Raw genomic sequence first — 24,177 nt, 5'->3', positions numbered from 1 at the left:
CTTGATACTAATTTTCTATAAATTCTCTTCTCCTTCTCCTTCGGTCCTTCTACTCCCTCTCCTTCTCCTTCTTAAGTGTTCAGTTTTCACTTTTCACTTTTCACTTTTGTTCAAAAAAATGAATGACTTGACTTCTTAAGTTCTTATTCTTTAAATTTGGCCCAATAGCTCAAAGTTATCCAGGAGCAGGACAATTATTTTTCCAAAATTCTTCAGAATGAAAGAAAACTTCAGCTTCAGCGTATCTATGTCGTACGTCGGTTGTTGCGAGCCTAGTATAGGCCTACTCGCCTACTGTACTGACAAATTAATTAGCCCATCTCACTTCTCACAATCAGTTCTTATTTCTTAAGAACCCCTCTCTATAATGAGCAGGACAGCTGCAGCCAACAGAGCCAACTACCAAGTGCCAACAGGTATCGGGAAAGCTGGGGAAACTTGGACATTGACGTCATAAAGTTGAATGGTCTTTCGTCTTTCGTTTAATCAATTGAATCAATTTCAATTTCAAACGCTTAATTAATTATGCAAAACACTAAAGCACCTACTCATTCGACTGTTCTAACGTAAAATTCGAATGTAAAATAACTACCTACCAACAGAAGGTATGTAGTTATATTTTTCATTTTAACAATCCTACTTCTTTGCAGGCCCATCAGGCAACGTACGTCCATAACAATCTACACAAGTTCGCGCATCTACAGTGATTGGCATCCATTACATTTCACCAAATCACGACGAACCTTTATTTCAATCCACAAAAATGACTCAATAAAAGAATTCCCACTAAAAAACCTATTCCTTTCAAAATCTTTGCAATGCTCAAATTTTTAAAAAAGCTCAGAAAAATTTTCAAAAAGAAACATTTTATTGACCATTTTTCAAAAATTTGTCATTTTTTAACAATTCGCATTTTTTTAAAAGAAAATGTGTTATACTTGACAACCCATTCTTTTCAAAAAATACCTACTCAAATTTAAAAAAAAAAAAAAAATTAAAAAATGCGATTTGTCTGCCTCAATTACGTCGGAATGTCAAACTTATGATAAGATTAAACTTATTCAGCTTTCGAAGTTTATTTATACATCACTTTCTGTTGCGAATTAAAATTGCTGGAGAAAAAAAAGAGTTTTATAAGAGGCTGCATATTCGCTAGAAAGTGGTGGAAACCGATTTCGAGGTTCGATTTCAGTAAGGAGACAGAATTTCAGATTTTTATATCTAGGTACTTTGCGTTTGACATTAAAATAACAATCGACCATTATTTCTCGTGTTTTTAAAAATTAGTCAAAAATTTAAAAAATCAATTTCGGTAACTGAAATTTTGGTTCTGAGGTGTGAGTGGCATGTACTTTTAGTAAGTCGAATTTCAGCTCAATCGGAGTTGATGAGCTGCAGAGGTTCCCTTATGAGATGGAATTTTTGACAGGTTGCTGTCTGCGCTTCGACTTTTCCCAACAAAGACAATGTTTTATTTTTTAAAAATTGTGAATTTTCAAAAGCTGTTGTACTCGTTACGCTCTGGCTGAATCGTTTTTTTTTCCTTTTCTATAACCGTAGATAGAGGGTTGAGAAATTGAAAATAATGCAGTTTTACTTCTGAGGAATTGTGACTTTTCGAAAGCTTTTGTCCTCATTTCGCTCGGATGCACTTATACGTAATTTTCGGAAAACTTCTGAAATTTAAAAATTTTATTTCTACTAAAAGAAATTATAGCACACAAAATGACGTTTTACGTTTCGAATTGTTAGTTTTCTATTTGAATTCTGATGTGCTAATTTTGAAACATTTCTGAATAGATAGAAAATTCAACTCCAGAAAATCCTAAAACATGATCCAATCAATGAAGACATTTAAATGCATTATTATCGTATTCGACATTTTTGTTCCTGACTTCTGTTTTTAAAAACAGGTTCGAACTACCTACGGCCAATTAGTTTGAAAAGTCTTGGTTGGGAGAGGGGTCTGGAGTAAAAATTTTGGAAAATGTAGTGAGAAAAGTTGGTAGAATTTCAGTCGCCTTCCTCCCTCCCATACAACAACACATCGCTTTGTCATGCCTCACAGTGGGACCTGAGCAGAATTTAGGAGGAAAAAAGTCAAATTGACGGATGCACCCGAAACCACTGTTTTCTACTTGAAAATACTTTAGATTAACACATACAATCATTAAAAACTCGCCCCACCCACTTTTCCTGGAATTACAGATAGAGGAACTTCAATGTTCTAGGAATGTGAAAAATGGTGATGGTAATGTTGATAAGTGCGCGGTGTTGTACATTTCAAGTTTGCGTGAGTTAAATAGTAGGTAGGAAAATTCTGAAACATGGAAATGAAAGCTGAAGGGATGTAGATTCTATTAATGTACTTAATTTTGAATTATTTATAATGTAATTATAAGCTGTTGAAGTTGGAGAAAAAATTTGTAATTTTGAAATTTTCAAAAAAATGGTAAACTTGGCTTTCAAAAATTGGGGTGTACGTTAAAAAAATTTCGAATGCAAGAAAATGTGACACCAAGTGTAGACTTTTGAAAGAATCGAAAATTTTTTGCAACTGAGCTTTAGTTGGTTTGCAATTTTTGGTTTTAGCAGCCAAAAACGTTGAAATTTTGCAAAAAAAACCTGTTATATCCTTGTCATTTTTTTTCTATCTAAAAATTTTTTCAGAAAATGGTTTTGGGCTCAAAAGACGCGAAATTTCATGCTGTTTCCAAATCACCTCTCGTATACTTGATTTTTCTCATAATAAAAGTCCAAAAATCTTTTTTTCTAGAGATTACATCAAAATTAGTGATTTTCCAAGTACCTGAATTTTCTAATTTCAAATTTTTTAGGGTGAATTCCGGCTGGGGTGTAATGATTTTGGTTTTGAAAGATGCTAAATTTGATACCTTCTCATAATAATTTGTTTCAACCAATGAGATAAGTTTACAACTTCTCCCCCTATGGTGGAATCAGATTGAAATGGAGGGGGCAGGAAACCTTTTTCTATGGTAATCCAGCTTTTGAGGGGTAAAAATTGTTTTTTTTTTTTGGTGCTGAATGCAAATTTCATGTCCGATTTGAAACATCGTACCCCTAACGTAGTGAACCGCCACCCCCGCCCCTTTATGATCCAAAATCGAAAAAATTTAAATACCATGTGACGTATCGTTTGTTATGTTTTTGGGGACGCTGAATCCGAATATCGACTTCGTTTTTCGATCTGGCCTTCTCTACCCTTTCCACCCCCTCCGCCACCCTTTATGATCCAAAATTGAAAAAAATAATACCATGTGGCATATCGTTTGTTATGTTTTTGGGGATGCTGAGTCCGAATATGCGCTTAGTTTTTCGATCTGGCCTTCGCTACCCTTTCCACCCCCTCCCCCCACCTTTTATGATCCAAAATTGAAAAAAAATAATACCATGTGAGAGTTGGGGCGATTCAGAATCTCTGAAATGAATCGTGAGGAATCGCAAGGGTCGAGATTCTGAATCCGATTCTGAATCCGATTCTTTTTGAAAAAGAATCGCATTTGAAAAGAATCGGATTCTTTTATTTTTTGCGAATCGCAATTTTAGCGGCTCTCGATTCTTTTCCAATTTGCGATTCTTTATATTTTTTTTTTAGTGATAAAAAGGCGTACTGTGCTAACTGCACTAAATAAAAATGAAAAATTTGATTCAATTTAAATGAAAGGGAACATACATAGAACATGGACCGTTTTATATTTATTTTATTTATTTACTGACGGAGTACTTAGTAAAATAAAACAGTGATAAAAGAATCGAAAAAAGAATCGCGATTCTTTTACAAAAAGAATCGAAATTCTCAGAATCCGATTCTTTTTTCAGAAGAATCGCGGGCAAAAGAGTTCGATTCGATAAATCAAAGAATCGCCCCAACTCTGAATTGGTGTGACGTATCGTTTGTTATGTTTTTGGGGACGGTGAATCCGAATATGGGCTTAGTTTTTCGATCTGGGCTTCTCTATCCGTTCCACCTCTTCCCTTGCCCCTTCTTCAACCAAAATTCAAAAAAAATTATAAAACCATTGGACATCCGATTACTATGGACAAAACCTAATAATGGATTCGGATTCAGCGCCTCAAAAAACGTATATGAGGATACCCATATTGGTTTATAAACCCATTTCATGATTTTACCCCTTTCCTCCCCCTTTTTCCCACCCTCAGATGACCATAGACAAAAAACTAATATTGGATTCGGATTCAGCGCCTCAAAAAACATATATGAGAATACCCATATTATTTTTTAAGCCTATTTTCATGATTTTACCCCCTCCCTCCCCCTCTCCCACACCCCCTGATGACCATAGATAAAAACTACCATCGAATTCGGATTCAGCGCCTCAAAAAACATACACGAGGATACCCATATTGGTTTTTAAGCCTATTTTTATGATTTTACCCCCTCCCCTCACCCCCCTAATGCCCATAGTCAAAAATTGATATCATATTCAGATTCAGCGCTAAAAAATACTTCTAGTCAGACATATTCCAAAATTACTACATTCAAAGGGACTTTTTTCCTCCTAAATTCTGCTCAGCGAGGTCCCACTGTGCGACGCGACGCTGAGTTCGAATGCGGTGTCCAATTTGAGAGCCTCGCCGACGTACCTCTTCTTCGCAAAAAGAAGAAAAAGAAAGAAAATAGATGTCGTCGCGAAAATTTCAATTTTTCGACACGACCTTTTGGCCTGGAAATTGGTCTTTTCGTGGGAAGGGTGTGGGTGTGGGTGTGCTCTGCTGAAAAATGTGACACCGGAAATGAATTCGCCGTCCCCAAAAACGCCCGATTCGCTCTCAAAATTAAGGTTTTCATTTTTGATAAATACGCGCTTCCTATTTACGGCAAACTGGTTAGGCAATTTTATTAACACCTCTGTAGCTGTTCAGTTCTGTGCTCACCCGATCAACGTTTGTTACTCGCAGATGAAGTACGACTAGTACGAGTACTTTATTCGATTTAAATGACGTTTTTCCAAGTACGTAATTTGGCACGTCGCGTCACGCGTCGCGTCGCGTCGACGTCATTTCTGCGCTCGACAACTTCACATTAATACGACAAATTTTCTCGGTTCGTTTTCGAGACCAGAAATAGACCATAAATTTCGGGAAGAAAAAAGCGCCCTGACGCGCGTATCTGTCGCCGTTCGCCGATTCTTTTTTCGGAAAGAACACGTTCCGCATTTACGGCAAACTGGTTAGGCAATTTTATTAACACGTCTGTCGCCCGACTAACGAACGTTGGTTGCGGTTGCTAACTCGCACATTTGTTAGCGCGTGGTGAGTAGCACTTTTTACAATTTAGACCATGTTTTCTGGCCGGGTAATCGGATGTCCACTTTCAGCGCAGCGCCTCCTTCTTCGCGAATTGACCATTTCCCCACAAACTACAAATACGAGTACATATACGCTACGAGAATCGATTTGAAAGTCATTTTTGTGTTCAGCAAACTCGAATTGGTCAGAAAACGTCGTTAAAAAATATGCTAAATTTCGCAACTTTTTTCTACCCTTCATTTCGAGTTGAAAAACTGGCAATTTTTCAGCACAAGGAAGCGTCGTCGGGACAATGTGACACCGGAAATGAATTCGCCTTTCCAAAACAAACTCCCGAACTAGATTCTCAGCTCGATTGGCGATTAGTGTGCGTAGCACACTATTAGTTTCGGTCTGAAAGTGAAAAAATTCTTTGGAACGAATGTTCTCTTAGATGGACGGACCAATTTTTTTGAAATTTCCTTACGTAGATGCGGCTTGACGTGAGGCATTCAACGCCGTAATTATAATTGCAATTACTCAATTAGCTTCTTGAGTAATTGCAATTAATTACGAAAATTTGTACCATAAAAAGAATAAAAAAGGGGAAAAGGGCCATATCAAAAGCAAAGCCGACAAAAGCAAAGCCGACGTCAGATAAATTTTGAAATTTATGTAAGGTGCACCGGGCAAGTCAGAATGATTTTTCGCAATTTCAACTTTGACCAGCTGTTACTCCCCTTCTAATGAACCAATATGGATCAAATTTATTATGTAGGTTCCCATAAGGGTTCTTAACCTATGGTTAAAATTTTAGCGCGATTGACACAGAAGCTTTCGCTCAGTGGAATAAAATATAAACTGTCCTGACTTACCCCAATTGGGGGAAGTCAGAACAGGCTAAACTTTGCGGAGACGTAGATCATAAACCGAGCGTCCTAGAGAAATTGCATAGAAACAAAATTGTAGAGAATTTAATTCTCTTTGAGATCACTCTCATCAGATTTTCACTAGGACGCACGGTTCGTCCGCTATATGCGAAAAACTATGAAATAGAAAGTCTGTATTTTAGACCAAATTCAAAATAAGTTCAAAACAACAACAAAATACAATTGAACCAAAGACATCTAAAATGAAACTGAATCTCGAAAATTTTTATGCTGTGATGAAGTAGGGGTAGTACCCTCAAGTCACCTTTAGTGGCACTTCGTCAGATATAAACCCCTAGGTGCTAGAGCAAGTTTTCTAACTTACCCCGAATTCCAACTTCCCCCCCTGCACCTTAACACCACGGGGGTTCTAAAATCTTTTCTATTGTTCAATTTTCGAATTTATTTTTCAAAATTGAATAATGGAAAAGATTTTATCAAAAGCGAAGCCGACATCTGTTTTAAAATGTAACACTGCAGGTGTCCTAAAATATTCTTATCTACAGTGTTATCTTTCCCATTGTTCAATTTTAAACATTTTTCTATTGTTCAATTTTGAGAAAGGTTTTTAGAACACCTGCAGGTGTTTCATTTACACACATTCAGTACCTAGACGCCGCAAGCAGGTGGTTATTTTGGAATCAAAACGCACCCGTTATTTGTGATTTTGCTGTGCTCCCAAGAGGTTCTCTCAGTACCATACCTAGTGCTTTTGGAGTCGCATATGCTTTCAACTCGGGAGCTTTCAGAATAGCATAGTGTACTTATTCGGAATCGCTTTGTGCTTTTTATTTCAAAATGACCTTGTGCTTTTTTTCAAATCCGCGTTCTTTTTTTCAAAATCGCATTGTGCTTTTTTTCAAAATCACGTGTTTTTTTTCAAATTCGCGATGTGCTTTTTTTCAAATTCGTGTTGTGCTTTTTTTCAAATTCGTGATGTGCTTTTTTTCAAATTCGCATTGTGCCTTTTTTTTGAACCTGAGTTGTGCTTTTTTTTCAAATTCGCGTTGTGCTTTACTGAAATCGCATCGTGCTTTTTTTTTGTAATCGTGCATGTTGTGCTTTATTTTGCTTTTTTACCGAAATCGCATTGTGTTTTATTTTGTTTTTTTTCGAAATCGCATTGTGCTATTTTTCTTGAAATCACGTTGTGCTTTTTTTTCGAAACTGCGTTGTGCTTTTTTTCCGAAATCGCATTGTCCTTTTTTTGACTTTTTTTCCAAAATCGCGTCGTGCTTCTTTTGACTTTTTTTCTGAAATCGAGTTGTGCCTTTTTTTCTGTTCGCGTTGTGCTTTTTTTTGAAATCGCGTTGTGCTTTATTTTGCTTTTTTTCGAAATCGCATTGAACTTTTTTTCTTGAAATCACGTTGTGCTTTTTTTTTTGAAATCGCGTTGTGCTTTTTTTCCGAAATTGCGTTGTCCTTTTTTTGACTTTTTTTTCCGAAATCGCATGGTCCTTTTTTTGACTTTTTTTCCAAAATCGCGTCGTGCTTCTTTTGACTTTTTTTCTGAAATCGAGTTGTGCCTTTTTTTCTGTTCGCGTTGTGCTTTTTTTTGAAATCGCGTTGTGCTTTATTTTGCTTTTTTTCGAAATCGCATTGAACTTTTTTTCTTGAAATCACGTTGTGCTTTTTTTTTTGAAATCGCGTTGTGCTTTTTTTCCGAAATTGCGTTGTCCTTTTTTTGACTTTTTTTTCCGAAATCGCATGGTCCTTTTTTTGACTTTTTTTCCAAAATCGCGTTGTCCTTTTTTTGACTTTTTTTCTGAAATCGCGTTGTGCTTTTTTTTAAATGAAATCGCGTTGTGCCTTTTTTCTGTAATCGTGTTGTGCTTTTATTTCGAAAATCGCGGTGTGCTTTATTTTGCTTTTTTACCGAAATCACGTTGTGCTTTTTTCCCCAATATCGCGTTGTGCTTTATTTTGCTTTTTTTCGAAGTCGCATTGTGCTTTTTTTCTTGAAATCACGTTGTGCTTTTCTTTTAAAATCGCGTTGTGCTTTTTTTTCAAAATCGCGTTGTCCTTTTTTGACTTTTTTCCCGAAATCGCGTTGTGCTTTTTTTGACTTTTTTTCTGAAATCGCGTTGTGCTTTTTTTTTTTACTGAAATCGCGTTGTGCCTTTTTTCTGTTCGCGTTGTGCTTTTTTTTCAAATTCACATTGTGCTTTTTTTCCAAATTTGCGTTCTTTTTTTTTTGAAATTGCGTTATAATTTCGAATTTGCGCTGTGCTTTTTTTCAAACAGGATGTGTTTTTTTTCCAAAATCGTGTTGTGCTTATTTTTTTGAAATTACGTTTTTATTTTCAAAATTACTTTGTTTTTTTTTTGAAATTGCGCTGTGTGTTCTTTTTTAAAAAATCTTGTTGTGCTTCTTTTTTTAAAATTGTGTTGTGCTTTGTTTGGAAGTTGTGTTTTTTTAAAAATTGCATTGTGCTTTCAAAATCAATATTGTGTTCTGCTTTTGAAATCTCAATTGCGTTTTTTCAAAACCGCGTTGTGCTTTGTTTTTCAAATTCGCGTTGTGCTTTCAAAATCAAAATTGCGTTCTGCTTTGGAAATCCAAAATTGCGTTCTTTTCGAAATTGGGTTTTACTTTTGTAACAAAATAAGCTACGCACACACTGGCGCAGCTGTCTAGTTTTTGGATTTTTTTGATTTTCAAAAAAGTTGAGCGAGGGGTCGTTTTCGACTAATTCGAGCAAGCCCGGTGCGAATCTGGTGTCGATTTTTGTCGAGAGACGCTGCTTCGGTGAGAAATAGCGACTATTTCGCCGAATACGAGTCAGATTGCAAAACGAACGTCATTTTTGAATTCAGCGTGCTCGAATTAGTCGGAAAACGTCGTTAAAAAATGCAAAATTTGACAACTTTTCTCCATCTCATTTTGAATCCAAAGAATGGCAAATTTCCAGTAGAAGGAAGCTTCGCGCGTCGCGTCCTGGCGACAATCTGACACCGGGCACGAATTCGCTGTCCCAAAAACCCGCCCGAACCAGATTTTCAGCTCGATTGGCGGCAAAACGTTTTTATTTTTTTTTGTCCAAAAAAATGTACAAACTAACTAACCCCTTTGAATTTTTTGGAAATTTTTTGATTTTCAAAATAATCGAGTAAAGGTCCGTTTTCCGAGGGTTGAGTGTTGACAGTGCGGCGTGCGGCGTGCACGAAACTAGAAACATTGGATTCGAGTAATTTAGTAATGGTACCGCTCGGCGATTGGGTAAATAATATATTTGCTAAAAATATGTATAAATTTTATACAAGTTTAGTACAAGTACGAGCAAGAGCACGTAATAATCGGTACGTAACGTAATACATACAAGTATAATCTATACGCGTCACTAAAAATACAGTACCAATAAGTACCTATAAAATAGGCTACGAATACTCGACAGGTGTGCCTATATTTAATACCTATATATTATGTACAATCGAACACGATATCTTTGAAACGATATCCGGTAAAATACGCACGCGCAGATAAGTACGAGAATAGCTTATGTAGGAGTAAGTATAATGCGATAGGTACTTGATCATTATACACAATTATTACACGTAGGACATACTCGTGTACTCGTATGTACCTACAGTAGGTTACACTGTACTGTACACTTACACGCCCAATAATACCTACTCGTATTCGAGCACATTATGAATTATGATACATAGACAATAGACAATAGACAATAGACAATAGACATACAGCATATACGCGGAGTACATTACATAATACATAAACATAATTATGTTTATGTAGTACCTAGCGCATCGTACGCGACACGCGTCAAGGGTAATAACGGATAACGGATAACGATTAACGAATAACGACAACGATAAAAATAACAAATTGAAAAATATTTCATAAAAATACAAAAAGAACCGATGACTAGAAATGACTAATCGTAACGATGCGACCGTGACACGCGAAACGCAACGTCTGTTATCTGTCCAGCTACAGAGCAAAATAAGTAGGTAGGTAGGTAGGCAGGTAGGTAGGCAGGTGAGTGAACGTATACGCTCAAAGCGTCTCGATTTGGATCTGGATCTGATTGTGGATCTGATCTGGATTTCGATGAGAGAAGAGTGGTTTTCGCCTAACGGCTAACCTAACCTAACCTAACCTACCGTTGAAAATTAAGGTATGGAAGCGCCACTTGCCAAACGATGAGTTGACACAAGTCAGCTTTTGCAGCGGCCACGCAAGCGTTTTCCTCATCTTCTAATTCGTCTTCAGTTTCACCTGCAAAAATCAACGTCGTTCACTCTAGTAGTAAATATCATCCGTACACTAGCGACTAGCGTCTGGTACCGCTAAACATGTACAAAGTACGAGTACATAATATGTATGATGTACTACTACTCGTAGTAAGAGTAACCCTATTAGACATTTGGTATGCAACGCACACGCAGGCAATAATAGTTACGTAGTAGGTAACATTTATGTGTACACCGTTACGGGTATGTAATGTATGCAAAGCATGTACTATGGGGCTGGTGCTAGTGGTGGTGGTGGTGCGAACCGACATGTGAAGATTTGGCGCAGTAGCGATGACGGTCCGCGGCCGCGGGTGCCACAATCAGTAAAAGACTTTTTTCGTCATTTAAAAAAGAAAGAAAGAAAGAATGAATGAAAGAAAAGAAAAATTAACCGCAAAGAATTGCATTTTAATCTTTATCTCGCGCGCAATTTTTCAACGTCAAGGTGAGCTCGCCTTCTCTACACAGCATAGGTAAGGTACATCTACATACAGTAGACTTCCGATTATCCGACCTCCGATTATCCGAACAGCCGTATTATCCGAACGAAAAAAAATTCTCCCTATTATCCGATTTCTTGATTATCCGAACAAAATCCGTATTATCCGGACAAACATACACAAATTATTCACGAGTACATAGTCAAAAATTTTGGTAATCTTTGTTTTTGGTTTGTTTTTCTCTATTTTGTGAAGAAATGAAGTTTATCCTTCGCACTTTTTATAAAAAATTACAAAAATTCACCATTATCATAAAAAAAACAGTCATTTTCCACCAAAATTCAACCAAAAAAATGTTAATCCGTATTATCCGGATTTTTGATTATCCGGACAACCCAATTCCCCAATTAGTTCGGATAATCGGAAGTCTACTGTACATACTATATATCGAGAGTATCATATCCACATCTAAGTTACGTAGCCCCTCGTTGTTTTCGAATTTTACAGCGAATAAATAGTAAATTAATGCATTCGGCGATTGGCGAGCGAAACTACTCGTACGAGTAGGTGTCAGTGTAAAGCCGAAGCGATTTCTCATCTTAAGTCATAACAAAGCGGGTAGATACAGCGTTACAGCCACAGCGATAGACGGTAATTACAATTACGAGTACTCGACTGTCGATGCGATCGAGGCAACAACATTGCGAGCCGATAACGCCGCCGCCGCCGCCTCTTGCACAGTATCGTATCGCCTTCAATCCTTCATTCGAAGCAAATACTCGCTACGTACGACTTAGGAGTAAGAGTAAACGCCCCACGCCCCACGCAGTACCATCCAACCCTTCGATAACACCTACTAGCGGGTTCTTCTTCTTACTTCTGCAAGGTGCAAATTTAAGAAAACTTACATTTTTCTTGAAAATTCGCAAATTACCGTACGTAGGTATTAGAGGTGAAAACGGTTACGCTACCCGCTTACCGGTATCTGGTTAAAATACCGGCTAAACCCGCTAGTGGTTGTATCGGGTTGATTCGGATATAGATAGTAGCGTATAGCGAGTACAACCCGAAAGTTTTTGCACTTGGTCTGCGCACGCACCCCAAAATTTGATAATGCGTAAGTGGGAGGAGTTACGCTTCGACACCTGTCGTTCGTATGTGTGATTGACGTTTGACATGATTGATGACAATGATGATGTCATGCCGGTACACCAGCTACGCATTCAATGCGCTACTAGTTATATCCTGAACCCGTGCGACATTTTTTCTATTCGCTACCCGCTACTACCGAGTAGCGAGAATTTACGATACGGATAGGATAGTTACCCGCTGTCAGCGAGTACCGTTTTCAGCTCTAGTAGGTATAGTAGAGTAGGTACAGGTAGCTAGTTCATACAATCATACGAGTACAATGCTCGTAAATGGTGAAAAACAGAAAATTACGAGCACGAGTGTGATTAATTTCGCGATTTGCGTTACATTTGACACAGATAACCCTTAAAGGCCTGGACCAAACTGTAAGTGATTCAAAAAAATGCTTTCAATTTATTGAATAGGACTGACATGAATATCACTTTGATGTGTTGTATGCCCCCCTCCCCCTCAAAACCATTTCGTAAATGAGGGGTCAATTTTTTCATTTTTTTGTAAATTACGAAAAAGCAAAATACCTAATTGCCCCAAATTTGAGGTAATCTTGTATAATCGCATTCCACCCACCTAATTATTAAAAGCAAATCCTTGATGAGCCCCTTCCCATTTTTGGTGGGGCATAAATATGAAAAAGTTGAGGTAAAATACGGGCCAATGTCCTCCATTTTTAATTTTATGAATTTGTTAATATGCTTTCACAAAATATAATCACAAAGGGTATACGCAGTGGGGTACAGAGCGATTTTTTCATTTTTTGATTAACTAGTTTTGTAAAAGTGGCTAAAACATGAGACACGAGCACATCAAGTACCGCATATGAGAATACACTTTACTTGAAGTAAAAAGTACGACAATTATAAAATGTGTATACAAGCATGCCTCAGCTTTTTCAGGACTTTTTACTTTTAGTTGCACAAATATCTAAAGCTCATCAGAATAAATCTCACACATCATTCGTAATTTGGGTAAAGTGAAATTTTTGTACGATGATGCAGGTTACTCGATAGGAATCATGATTAGTTACGAAAAATAATAACAATATATACAAGAATGCCTGAGCTTTTTCAGAACTTTCAGCTGTCAGCTTCTCATACCTCTAAAGCAGAAATGAATAAATTTCACACTTCATTCGTAATTGAATATTGATTTGGATAGCGTGTAATTTTGGTATAATGATGCCATTTACTCGACAAAGACATTGGGCCAATTGTAAGGGAATCATGATTAGTTACAAAAAATAATAACTGTATATACAAGAATGCCTGAGTTTTTTCAGAACTTTGAGCTGTCAGCTACTCTCACTTCTAAAGCACATCTGTATAAATTTTACATATCATTCGTAACAAATTTGGATAGCAAAATTTTTGTATGATTATGCAGCTTCCACCACTACAAGATTGGGCACAACATAAAGGAATCATGATTATTTACGATAATTATAAACTATAAATACAAGTATGCCTGAGCTTTTTCAGAACTTTTAGCTGCCAGCTACTCTCACCTCTAAAGCACATCTGTATAAATTTCACACATCATTCGTAATTAATTTCGATAGTGAAATTTCTGTATGAGAATGTTGTGCCCAATCTTGTGGAAGAAGAAGCTGCATTCTCATACAGAAATTTCACTATCCAAATTAATTACGAATGATGTGTGAAATTTATACAGATGTGCTTTAGAGGTGAGAGTAGCTGGCAGCTAAAAGTTCTGAAAAAGCTCAGGCATACTTGTATTTATAGTTTATAATTATCGTAAATAATCATGATTCCTTTATGTTGTGCCCAATCTTGTAGTGGTGGAAGCTGCATAATCATACAAAAATTTTGCTATCCAAATTTGTTACGAATGATATGTAAAATTTATACAGATGTGCTTTGGAAGTAAGAGTAGCTGACAGCTCAAAGTTCTGAAAAAACTCAGGCATTCTTGTATATACAGTTATTATTTTTCGTAACTAATCATTAGGGCTAGGATTTTTAAGCGCTATCAAACACGTTTTTAGCGCTATAAAAAAGCAATAAAAATGTAAGAAAAAAGCAAAAACAAGCGCTATCAAATTCTACTATGTTACGTATCAAAATGAAGGTTTTTTCAAACCCAGCAAGATACCTCCCTTGAATATATGTACAACTTGAACCAAAATGAACAAAAAGAAGAAAATGAAAAAAAAAAGGAAAAAACTGAAACTAAAAATCAGAAAATTAAATTAAGATAAAATAAAAATTGAAAAATGAAAACTGAATCTGTTATTTTTTACTTTTTCCTCCCTAGTTTTTTTAAACTTATCTTTTTTCAACAATTATTTTTTTTTTCAAAAATCTGCAAAAAGTTGGTAAATTTTTGTATTTTTTGAACTAATTTCTTCAATTTTACCAATTTCTTGCCAAAAAAAGCGCTATCGATGAAAAAAAGCCCCCAAAAAGCAAAATTTCCGCCTTTTTGGTCCAAAATAAGCATTTTAAAGCATTTACACCAAAAAAAAGCAAAAAAAGCACTATCAACTTTCACCATTCGCCTCAGAATGGGATGAAACGCAAAGAAAATATATTTATGCCGTATAGGGCGTAGCTACAAAAAAAAAAAGCATTATCATAAAAATCCTAGCTCTACTAATCATGATTCCCTTACAATTGGCCCAATGTCTTTGTCGAGTAAATGGCATCATTATACCAAAATTACACGCTATCCAAATCAATATTCAATTACGAATGAAGTGTGAAATTTATTCATTTCTGCTTTAGAGGTATGAGAAGCTGACAGCTGAAAGTTCTGAAAAAGCTCAGGCATTCTTGTATATATTGTTATTATTTTTTGTAACTAATCATGATTCCTGTCGAGTAACCTGCATCATCGTACAAAAATTTCACTTTACCCAAATTACGAATGATGTGTGAGATTTATTCTGATGAGCTTTAGATATTTGTGCAACTAAAAGTAAAAAGTCCTGAAAAAGCTGAGGCATGCTTGTATATGTATACACATTTTATAATTGTCGTACTTTTTACTTCAAGTAAAGTGTATTCTCATATGCGGTACTTGATGTGCTCGTGTCTCATGTTTTAGCCACTTTTACAAAACTAGTTAATCAAAAAATGAAAAAATCGCTCTGTACCCCACTGCGTATACCCTTTGTGATTATATTTTGTGAAAGCATATTAACAAATTCATAAAATTAAAAATGGAGGACATTGGCCCGTATTTTACCTCAACTTTTTCATATTTATGCCCCACCAAAAATGGGAAGGGGCTCATCAAGGATTTGCTTTCAATAATTAGGTGGGTGGAATGCGATTATACAAGATTACCTCAAATTTGGGGCAATTAGGTATTTTGCTTTTTCGTAATTTACAAAAAAATGAAAAAATTGACCCCTCATTTACGAAATGGTTTTGAGGGGGAGGGGGGCATACAACACATCAAAGTGATATTCATGTCAGTCCTATTCAATAAATTGAAAGCATTTTTTTGAATCACTTACAGTTTGATCCAGGCCTTTAAGGGATAAGATGACGAAAGAGCGAAGAGCACTAGGGCAGATACGGATTTCCGTCAACTAAGTAAGTAAGTAAGTAAGTAAGTACGTATGTACAAGGAGTACCCACTACCCAGTGCACACTTGCGAAAGTGCAGCATACGTATATGTGTACCGATATTTCAAAAGGACCCATTTGGTCAGTGCCGAGAAGGGTATAGATTTTATTTTTCAAAAAATAAATTTCCAGTGTTCTCCGGTGGATCTCAACAGTGTTTGAGTGTGAAGCTGTCCATGAAAGCTTCACATTCGCGCGCCGTTTAGATCAATTGGAAAACTTTGGAAGATTGTGCCAATTTTTGAAAAATAAAATCTACACCCTTCTCGGCACCGACCGAATGGGCCCTTTTGAAATATCTGTACACATATTATGCATATGCATCGTATGCGCTACGAAGGGTACCTCCTAGTAAGTAGCTACGTAAAAAGAATGTGCGAGTAAGTGCGAGACGACGACAAAACAGCTAATTTGAAGCGTACACTGTACACTGTACGTAATACGCACTACGTACGAGTAAAAAGAAAAAAGAAAATCTCCACGTCCTTCACCGAATTAAAAATACATATGTACTTGTACGAACAAAGGCAAACGTACCCAGAAAACACATGCCACACAATGAGATGAGCTGCAGCATCTTGAGCCTCTTCAGCATCATCGACTGAAAATTGCACACCAATACACAATACACATACACGTACACGTAAACACGATAGGTACAATTATGCTAAGCTAGGTATGTGGTACGGCTTTATCAGGCTATGTTTATGGCCGAGGCTAATATGATAATGTACCACATTTCCAAACCAACCACCCATCCATCCATACCTCGTATAAGTACTATCGCCCTGTTTGTAATACATATGTACCTAATCAATTTTACGTTAGAAGAAATTAGAAAGTGCCGAACCCCTCCGCCACCCCTCGCATCCCCCTTCGGATAACGACAAACACTCGAACAAATCTACGAGAAACGTAATCGTATCTTATCCATTTGACACGATTGTGTGAACTAAATTTTCGAGACATGAGAACTACTCGTAGTTAGCGCTTCGGGAGAGTACTCGACGAAGCGTGGTTGCGGCTGCGGCTGTGACAGAAAAATCGAGTAAAAATATCCAAACATTTTTCGTTCGCAAAATTTTAGGTACGGGTATGGCAATCGCCTGCGCAAGCTCCTACTATAGAATTTTATCGCGCCGATCGCCACGAATAAGCGATCGCGCGGCTCTTCGAAACGAACGAAAATGTTTCGCCGCTTTCTTACTTACAATTGTTTTAGTCGACAAAATGCGAATCGCGATCAATCGTCGTTATTGTTGAGGTATCGCAATTTCACTGTTTGTAAAAGTAAAGCCGACCCGTCAGCGACCGGCCACCGGCCACCGACTACCGGTCGTCAACGGAGGAAGATATGCGAACAATACCTACGTATCGAATATCGCGATTCGCGATGAAAGGTACCTAGTACAAGTACATATGTTGAGAGGAATGCCGATGCCGCGTCGCGTGTTTTTTTAACATTGCCTATAGTCCGGCATATGACAATAGGAGTAATTGCACCCCCCCCCGCCGATCCTCCGGGACAACTTTTTTCTTAAAGGAGACATCCTAAGGAACATTTTAAAGCAAACTTGCCCAAAAGTTGGCCTTACTTACAAAATGGCGGCCATTTTGATTGAGAGGTCAGCCGAAATCGCAGATTTTGCGTTTTAACATAGGACTTGCACGAACTTTTTCAAACTTTACATAGGTAGATCGAAAGATCATGCAAAAATTTACCACCTGTCCAAATTTCAAGTGCTAAAGTGCGTTTTTCGATTTTTGGTGAATTTTTGAAAATCGAATTTAGGCCAAAAATGAGGGAAAAAATCAAAATTTTACCAAATTGACCAAGAAAGCTGAAATTTGGGATATACCCTATTTTCGACATGCCAAATCGATTGGAAACGGTTTCAACCCGTTTTGAGCAGTTCTGGAGCCTCCAGCAGATTTTTGAAACTCGAAATTCCCGCAAAATTCTATCAAATTGGAGTTGTAAAGCTAAAATTTATTCTAAAAACTAATTTCAATACGCTACGAAGTACTGCAGGTGAATTTCAAGTCGTTTTAGAGCCTCCAGCGACTTTTTGAAAATTCCTGAAACTTCCAGCAGATTTTTGAAACTTTTAAATTTTCACAAAATTTCATCAAATGGAGATGGAAAGCTGAAATTTACTCTACACTCCAATTTTAACACCCTCTGAAGACGACTTCAGGTGGGTTCAAGTAATTTTAGGGCCTCCAGCGACTTTTTTTGAAAATTACTGGAGCCTCCAGCGGTTTTTAGGAACTTTAAATTTTCACAAAATTTCATCAAATCGAGATGGAAAGCTGAAACTTACTCTACACTCCCATTTTAACACCCTCTGAAGACGACTTCAGGTGAGTTCAAGGCATTTTAGGGCCTCCAGCGACTTTTTTTGAAAATTACTGGAGCCTCCAGCAGATTTTTGGAACTTCAAATTTTTACAAAATCTCATCAGATGGAGATGGAAAGCTGAAATTTACTCTACACTCCAATTTTAACACCCTCTGAAAACGACTTCTTGTGGATTTAAAGCCATTTTAGAGCCTCCAACGACTTCTTTGATAATTACTGGAGCCTCCAGTAGATTTTTGAAACTTGAAATTTCCCCAAAATGTTATCAAACCAAGATGGAGAGTCGAAATTCATTCTGCAAACTAATTTCAATACGCTACGAAGTTGACTGCTGGTGAATTTCAAGTCGTTTTGGAGCATCCACCAACTTTTTGAAAGGTTGTATGACGTTTTTTTGGAAAATTGAAATTTCCTAAAAGTAGCTGGAAGCATTCAAAACCATTTGAAACCCCCATGTAGTCTGCGAAGTAAACTTCAGCTTGCCAACTCCATTTGATAAATTAATGTTGGGGAAATTTCAAGTTTCAAAAATCTACTGGAGGCTCCAGTAATTTTCAAAAAAGTCGCTGGTGGCCCTAAAATGACTTGAACCCACCTGAAGTCGTCTTCAGAGGGTGTTAAAATGGGAGTGTAGAGTAAGTTTCAGCTTTCCATCTCGATTTGATGAAATTTTGTGAAAATTTAAAGTTCCTAAAAACCGCTGGAGGCTCCAGTAATTTTCAAAAAAAGTCGCTGGAGGCCCTAAAATTACTTGAACTCACCTGAAGTCGTCTTCAGAGGGTGTTAAAATTGGAGTGTAGAGTAAATTTCAGCTTTCCATCTCCATTTGATGAAATTTTGTGAAAATTTAAAAGTTTCAAAAATCTGCTGGAAGTTTCTGGAATTTTCAAAAAGTCGCTGGAGGCTCTAAAACGACTTGAAATTCACCTGCAGTACTTCGTAGCGTGTTGAAATTAGTTTTTAGAATAAATTTTAGCTTTACAACTCCAATTTGATAGAATTTTGCGGGAATTTCGAGTTTCAAAACTCTGCTGAAGGCTCCAGAACTGCTCATAACGGGTTGAAACCGTTTCCAATCGATTTGGCATGTCGAAAATAGGGTATATCCCAAATTTCTGCTTTCTTGGTCAATTTGGTAAAATTTTGATTTTTTCCCTCATTTTTGGCCTAAATTCGATTTTCAAAAATTCACCAAAAATCGAAAAACGCACTTTAGCACTTGAAATTTGGACAGGTGGTAAATTTTTGCATAATCTTTCGATCTACCTATGTAAAGTTTGAAAAAGTTCGTGCAAGTCCTATGTTAAAACGCAAAATCTGCGATTTCGACTGACCTGTCAATCAATATGGCCGCCATTTTGTAAGTAAGGCCAACTTTTTTTTGGCAACTTTGCTTTAAAATGTTCCTTAGGATGTCCCCTTTAAGAAAAAAGTTGTCCCGGAGGATCGGCGGGGGGGTGCAATTACTCCTATTGTCATATGCCGGACTACTATGCCTACGGCAAGGCAGCTGGGTGTAGGTGTAGGCACTACGCACTATGCTGTAGGAGTAGATCTGCCTAGGCTGCGGATCCGGAATACCTAGTTGAAGCGAGCTAAGCGATCGACATTTACGAACGAATACGAATACGAATACGAATACGCGCACAGTACGTACAATATTGACTCATATGTTTGTGATGTGATGTGGTGTGGTGTGACGATACCTAGATACGCAACGCAACGCAGCTAAAGATATGACTGATATGAGATAAGAGATACGAGCGATGGTAAACGTACGAGTAATGAGTATAGTACATACCTGTTCGGAAATCGATGTAACCTTCGCCACCGGAAATGACTAGCATCGAAGGTAATAATTCGTTTTCGCACACATTTTCGACGATCGGTCCCTCCGTTGGTTCGCTGGTGGCTGCCGACATGCCGCCGTTGCCTGAAAATTGCCATAACGTTTTCGCATTTTTACCTAGGTAGGTAAGGTACATACATACTCGTAATACCCGCTACCCGCTACCCGCTACCAACCTGGAACGGCGACAAAAAATTTCACCGCGTCCCTGTGACCGTGAAACGATAATTGAGCTTGAGCCATCGAACAGTACGGAACGAAACTGGCTCCGGTCACCTCGCTCGTCGACAGATCGCAATACACACGCACACCGACGCCCGCAGCCGCCTGCCTGGCTGCTGTGGCCATTGCCGACGCCGCCGCCGCTGCCGTCGTCGTCGTCGTGGTCGTCGTTGTCACTTTATTGGCAGCATCTGCGATTCGACAACACCGTATTAAAAATACCACGTAGATATTTCGAGTGATTTAACAGTACCTCTACCTACGTACTAGGTAGATAGGTAGATACTACATACGTAGATAGAGATACGAGTAGGTAATTAACTAATCGTGTACACTCACATTCGGACAAAGGCACAGAAATGATGACACCGTTACCGGTTCCAATCCACAACCGATGCGACGATATCAACAAGGCGGTAATACGTACGAAAGAGAAGCCCACTTTTCCAGGTCCTGAAAACACACCAACAAGCGCGAGGAGCGCATCGGATGAAAAATCACTCAATGCAGCGCCGCCACGCCACGCCATGATTTGTACGAGCCAAGTACTCACCGAGCATTTTGCTGACGTACGGTTCGATGTCGACATCTTGTAAATGTTCGTAGGTATGCGCGTGATACAGTCGCAGCGTCGAATCTAGTCTTATCGATACCCATACGCCGTCACCTAGCCAAGCCATTTGCCTGACTTGACTATCTTTACGCGGATGAGCGTCGAATGATTTCTAAACAAACGAAAGCGCAAGAATGCCATCACCCATACAGGCGTACACTTGTACTCGTAATCGTGTGTAATCGAAAAGCGACGTGGCGCTTAGCTTACCAACAATGCGAGCGTTTTCGCGTCCAACACGTGTATCTTGTTTCGGTATCCGCACCAGATTCGCGAATGCACAGCCACCAAACAACGTACCGAGCAGCTGGCCGGACCCAGTCTCACCGAATGGTACTTACTCAAATCCCATTGCCCGTTCGCGCCTCTTCTGAATACCGCTATCGTTCCGTCCGCTAACGCGCAGATCACTTTACCTAAAATGTGTCTGAAAAACACGGCCCGGTACGAATGTACGTAAATTCCACCGCAATCGCTCGATCGCTCCGTAATTACGCGTACGCGTACAGGTACTTACGTGATACTCAGCACCGAATCTTTCAGTTTGATCGAATGCAGGCATCTTCGCCACTGGGAAACGGCAGAGTGTACGAAGATGTAGCCGCTCTGCGCGCCCAGCCAAATGGTCGGCAGCACGCTGGACATTTTTTCCATTTCTTCGTTCGCCACGTCGTTATCTGCGCACCGCACGCGTATTTTCATTTTCATTTTTCATTACATATACATATAAGGTGCACGGGGGAAGTCCGAATTCGGGGTAAGTCAGAAAAACTGCTGTAGCTCTTAGAGGCTTATATCTGCCGAAGCGCTACCCAGGGGTAATTTGAGGGTACTACCCCTACTTCATCACAGCATAAAAAATTTCGCGACCCAGTTTCATTTTACAGGCTTTTGATTGGTTCTTTTTTAGTTGCTGTTTTGAATTTGATTTCAAATTGTAACCAGTGTTTTTCAAACTGCTTTTTACCTCAGAAGAAATGATCAGTAAAAGTGATATTATAAGTGAAAGTATTCCCAAAACAATAATGTAAAACCCCAAGTATTCAATTTTTTTCAATTTTCAATTATTCATTATTTATATCGCTTTTTCTGACTTACCCCCTAAATTAGTGCTGTGGGGTAAGTCAGAAAAGTGAACATTGATAATTAGGATTCGACTTCATCGATGTGTAATACGTAGAATGATATGTTTTCGAGGTCGTAGAATCCGAATCTGGAGTTATTTTTTTTGTAGGAGTGGGGGGTGAGGCGTGGGGAGGGGGCAATTCCAAATTTTTCCTACATTATTGTGTAATATGTCAATAGATATGTTTTCGAGGTCGTAGAATCCGAATCTGGAGTTATTTTGTTTGTAGGAGTGGGGGGTGAGGCGTGGGGAGAGGGAAAATTTCAAAATTTTCCTACATTATCATGCAATATGTCGAATAGTATGTTTTCGAGGTCGTACATTCCGAATCTGGAGTTATTTTTTTTGTAGGAGTGGAGGGTGAGGCGTGGGGAGGGAAGAATTCCAAATTTTTCCTACATTATTGTGTAATATGTCAATTGATATGTTTTTGAGGTCGTAGAATTCGAATCCGGAGTCATTTTTTGCGGTGAAGGTGGAAGGTGAGTCGTAGGTTCGTATGAGTGGGGGATTTCAAATTTTTCTTATATTATGGTGTAATACGTCGATTGATGTTTTTGAGGCTGTACAGTTTGAATCTGGAATGGTTTTTTGGTAGAATGAGGAAAGTAAAAAGTTCCAAATTTGGTTTTTATTTATCTCATACATTTTTGTACTCTACAGTCTACAATACATTGTCAGATGAATTGTTTTTCTGAAGTTACCACAAAGACAGCCAAAATGCCATAATAGGCTGGAGGGGGAGATTTCTACAAATCGCCATTTTCATACACATCCGTGTTTTTGAGCGGAAGATCATTTCATTACTGTTCTAACTTCTACGGGGTACAGTAGGCCACAACCCCCCTCTCCCCAAACGATGATACTTGAATAGCACTCAACCCTAAAAACTAGCTCAAGATTTGAATTCTGCGACCTTGAACACATATCAATCAATATGTTACACAATATTATAGGCAAAATTTGAAATTTCTCCTCTCCCCTTGCCTCGCCTCCTACCCCTGCGAAAAAATAACCCCAGATTCGCATTTACGACCTCAAAAACATATCAATCGACATATTACACATTAATATATGCAAAATTTGTAATTTACTCTCTCTCCCCTTGACTCACCTCCCACCCCTACAAAAAAAATAACTCCAGATTCGAATTCTACGACCTCGAAAACATACTATTCGACATATTGCATGATAATGTAGGAAAATTTTGAAATGTTCCCTCTCCCCACGCCTCACCCCCCACTCCTACAAAGAAAATAACTCCAGATTCGGATTCTACGACCTTGAAAACATATTATTCGACATATTGCGCATCGATCAGGGTTGAATCCTAATATCACCAATTAATTTTGTAGATTTTCTGACTTACCCCAAAGCGGGATAAGTCAGAACAAGTTACATTTTATTTGATTGTGCGAAAGCTACTGTGACAATCGCGCTGAAATTTTCACCATAGGTTAAGAACCCTTATGGGAACCTACATACCAAATTTCAGCCATATTGGTTCATTAGTATGAGAGTAACAGCTGATCAAAGTTGAAATTGTGAAAAAACGTTCTGACTTCCCCCGGTGCACCTTATGTAGAAATTCAATTCAAACGCGTACCAGAAGGTAAATCGGTTAATCCGTCTTTCACCAGTCCTTCCTTAATTTCTTTGATTAATCTTCTCAACGGAACTTGGTGTTGCTGGGAAACGTCGTTGTTACCAGCAGCACTGTCACCTTCGCCTTCGCTTTCGTTATCGTTATCGCCATCGCCTCCGCCGTCGCCGTCGCCTTCGTCATTATCGGCATGTACTCGACTCTCGGCGCGAAGCGTATTTTCCGTTACTTCTATCGTAACACAAATGAAAGTGAGATACAAAAAACAAAAAAACATCGAAACATCGTCGAGAATGGATACTAACCTAAAGGTTTCGAGCACGTTGAAAAACCGTCTTCGTCCGCAGGCGAACAAGCAGCAGCTGCAGAAGCATTGGTGGCGGCAGTTCGCTCAGTCGGCGGCACATCGCTGCCAGTCGCGCAACTCACAAACGTTATTTTGCCAATCCCCGAATCTCTGTCGTCGCCGCCGCCGCAACCGTCAACCGACGCTACTCGATTCGAATCGCCATCTCCGCCGCGGCGGACTCGGCTATGGTCGCTTTCTTGGTCGTCGTCGTCGTCGCCACCGCCTTCGGCTACGTTCACTCTTCGCGCGTTATTTTCGTTTTCGTAAATTTGCGAATCGTCCAAATAATCGCTTTCTTTAGCTCCTACGACATATGACATACGAGTACAATACGAGGTGAGCGGATGCGTTGAATGGGGCAAAATGAGCGATAAAAGTAGGTATGTACTAGGTTGGTTGGTAGGTAGGTAGGTA

The 24,177-nt window shown here is 38.5% G+C and overlaps 1 protein-coding gene across 8 annotated transcripts in view; it reads right to left on the bottom strand.

Moving 5' to 3' along the window:
• Positions 1–9,414: 9,414 nt before the first annotated feature.
• Positions 9,415–24,177, bottom strand: part of syd (JNK-interacting protein syd) — a 36,799-nt gene continuing 22,036 nt past the window's right edge. For 6 of the 8 annotated variants that reach the window (XM_065370291.1, XM_065370292.1, XM_065370295.1 and 3 more), the window contains 9 exons: positions 23,720–24,067; positions 23,418–23,645; positions 21,203–21,362; positions 20,896–21,112; positions 20,626–20,797; positions 20,412–20,525; positions 20,027–20,263; positions 19,803–19,934; positions 9,415–10,440 (listed from right to left, as the gene is read on the bottom strand). In XM_065370291.1, coding sequence (XP_065226363.1) covers positions 10,322–10,440; positions 19,803–19,934; positions 20,027–20,263; positions 20,412–20,525; positions 20,626–20,797; positions 20,896–21,112; positions 21,203–21,362; positions 23,418–23,645; positions 23,720–24,067 — 1,727 coding nt within the window. In that variant the 3' untranslated portion in view covers positions 9,415–10,321. Of the gene's footprint in view, positions 10,441–16,176; positions 16,241–19,802; positions 19,935–20,026; positions 20,264–20,411; positions 20,526–20,625; positions 20,798–20,895; positions 21,113–21,202; positions 21,363–23,417; positions 23,646–23,719; positions 24,068–24,177 lie in introns of all 8 variants that reach the window. The other 2 variants (XM_065370297.1, XM_065370294.1) reach the window with 2 other exon arrangements.

The sequence above is a fragment of the Planococcus citri genome, chromosome 1 (assembly GCF_950023065.1).
Source record: "Planococcus citri chromosome 1, ihPlaCitr1.1, whole genome shotgun sequence".
NCBI lineage: Eukaryota > Metazoa > Arthropoda > Insecta > Hemiptera > Pseudococcidae > Planococcus > Planococcus citri.
The sequence above is the reverse complement of the archived record's forward strand: the minus strand, read 5'-3'. Positions and strand labels throughout refer to the sequence as shown.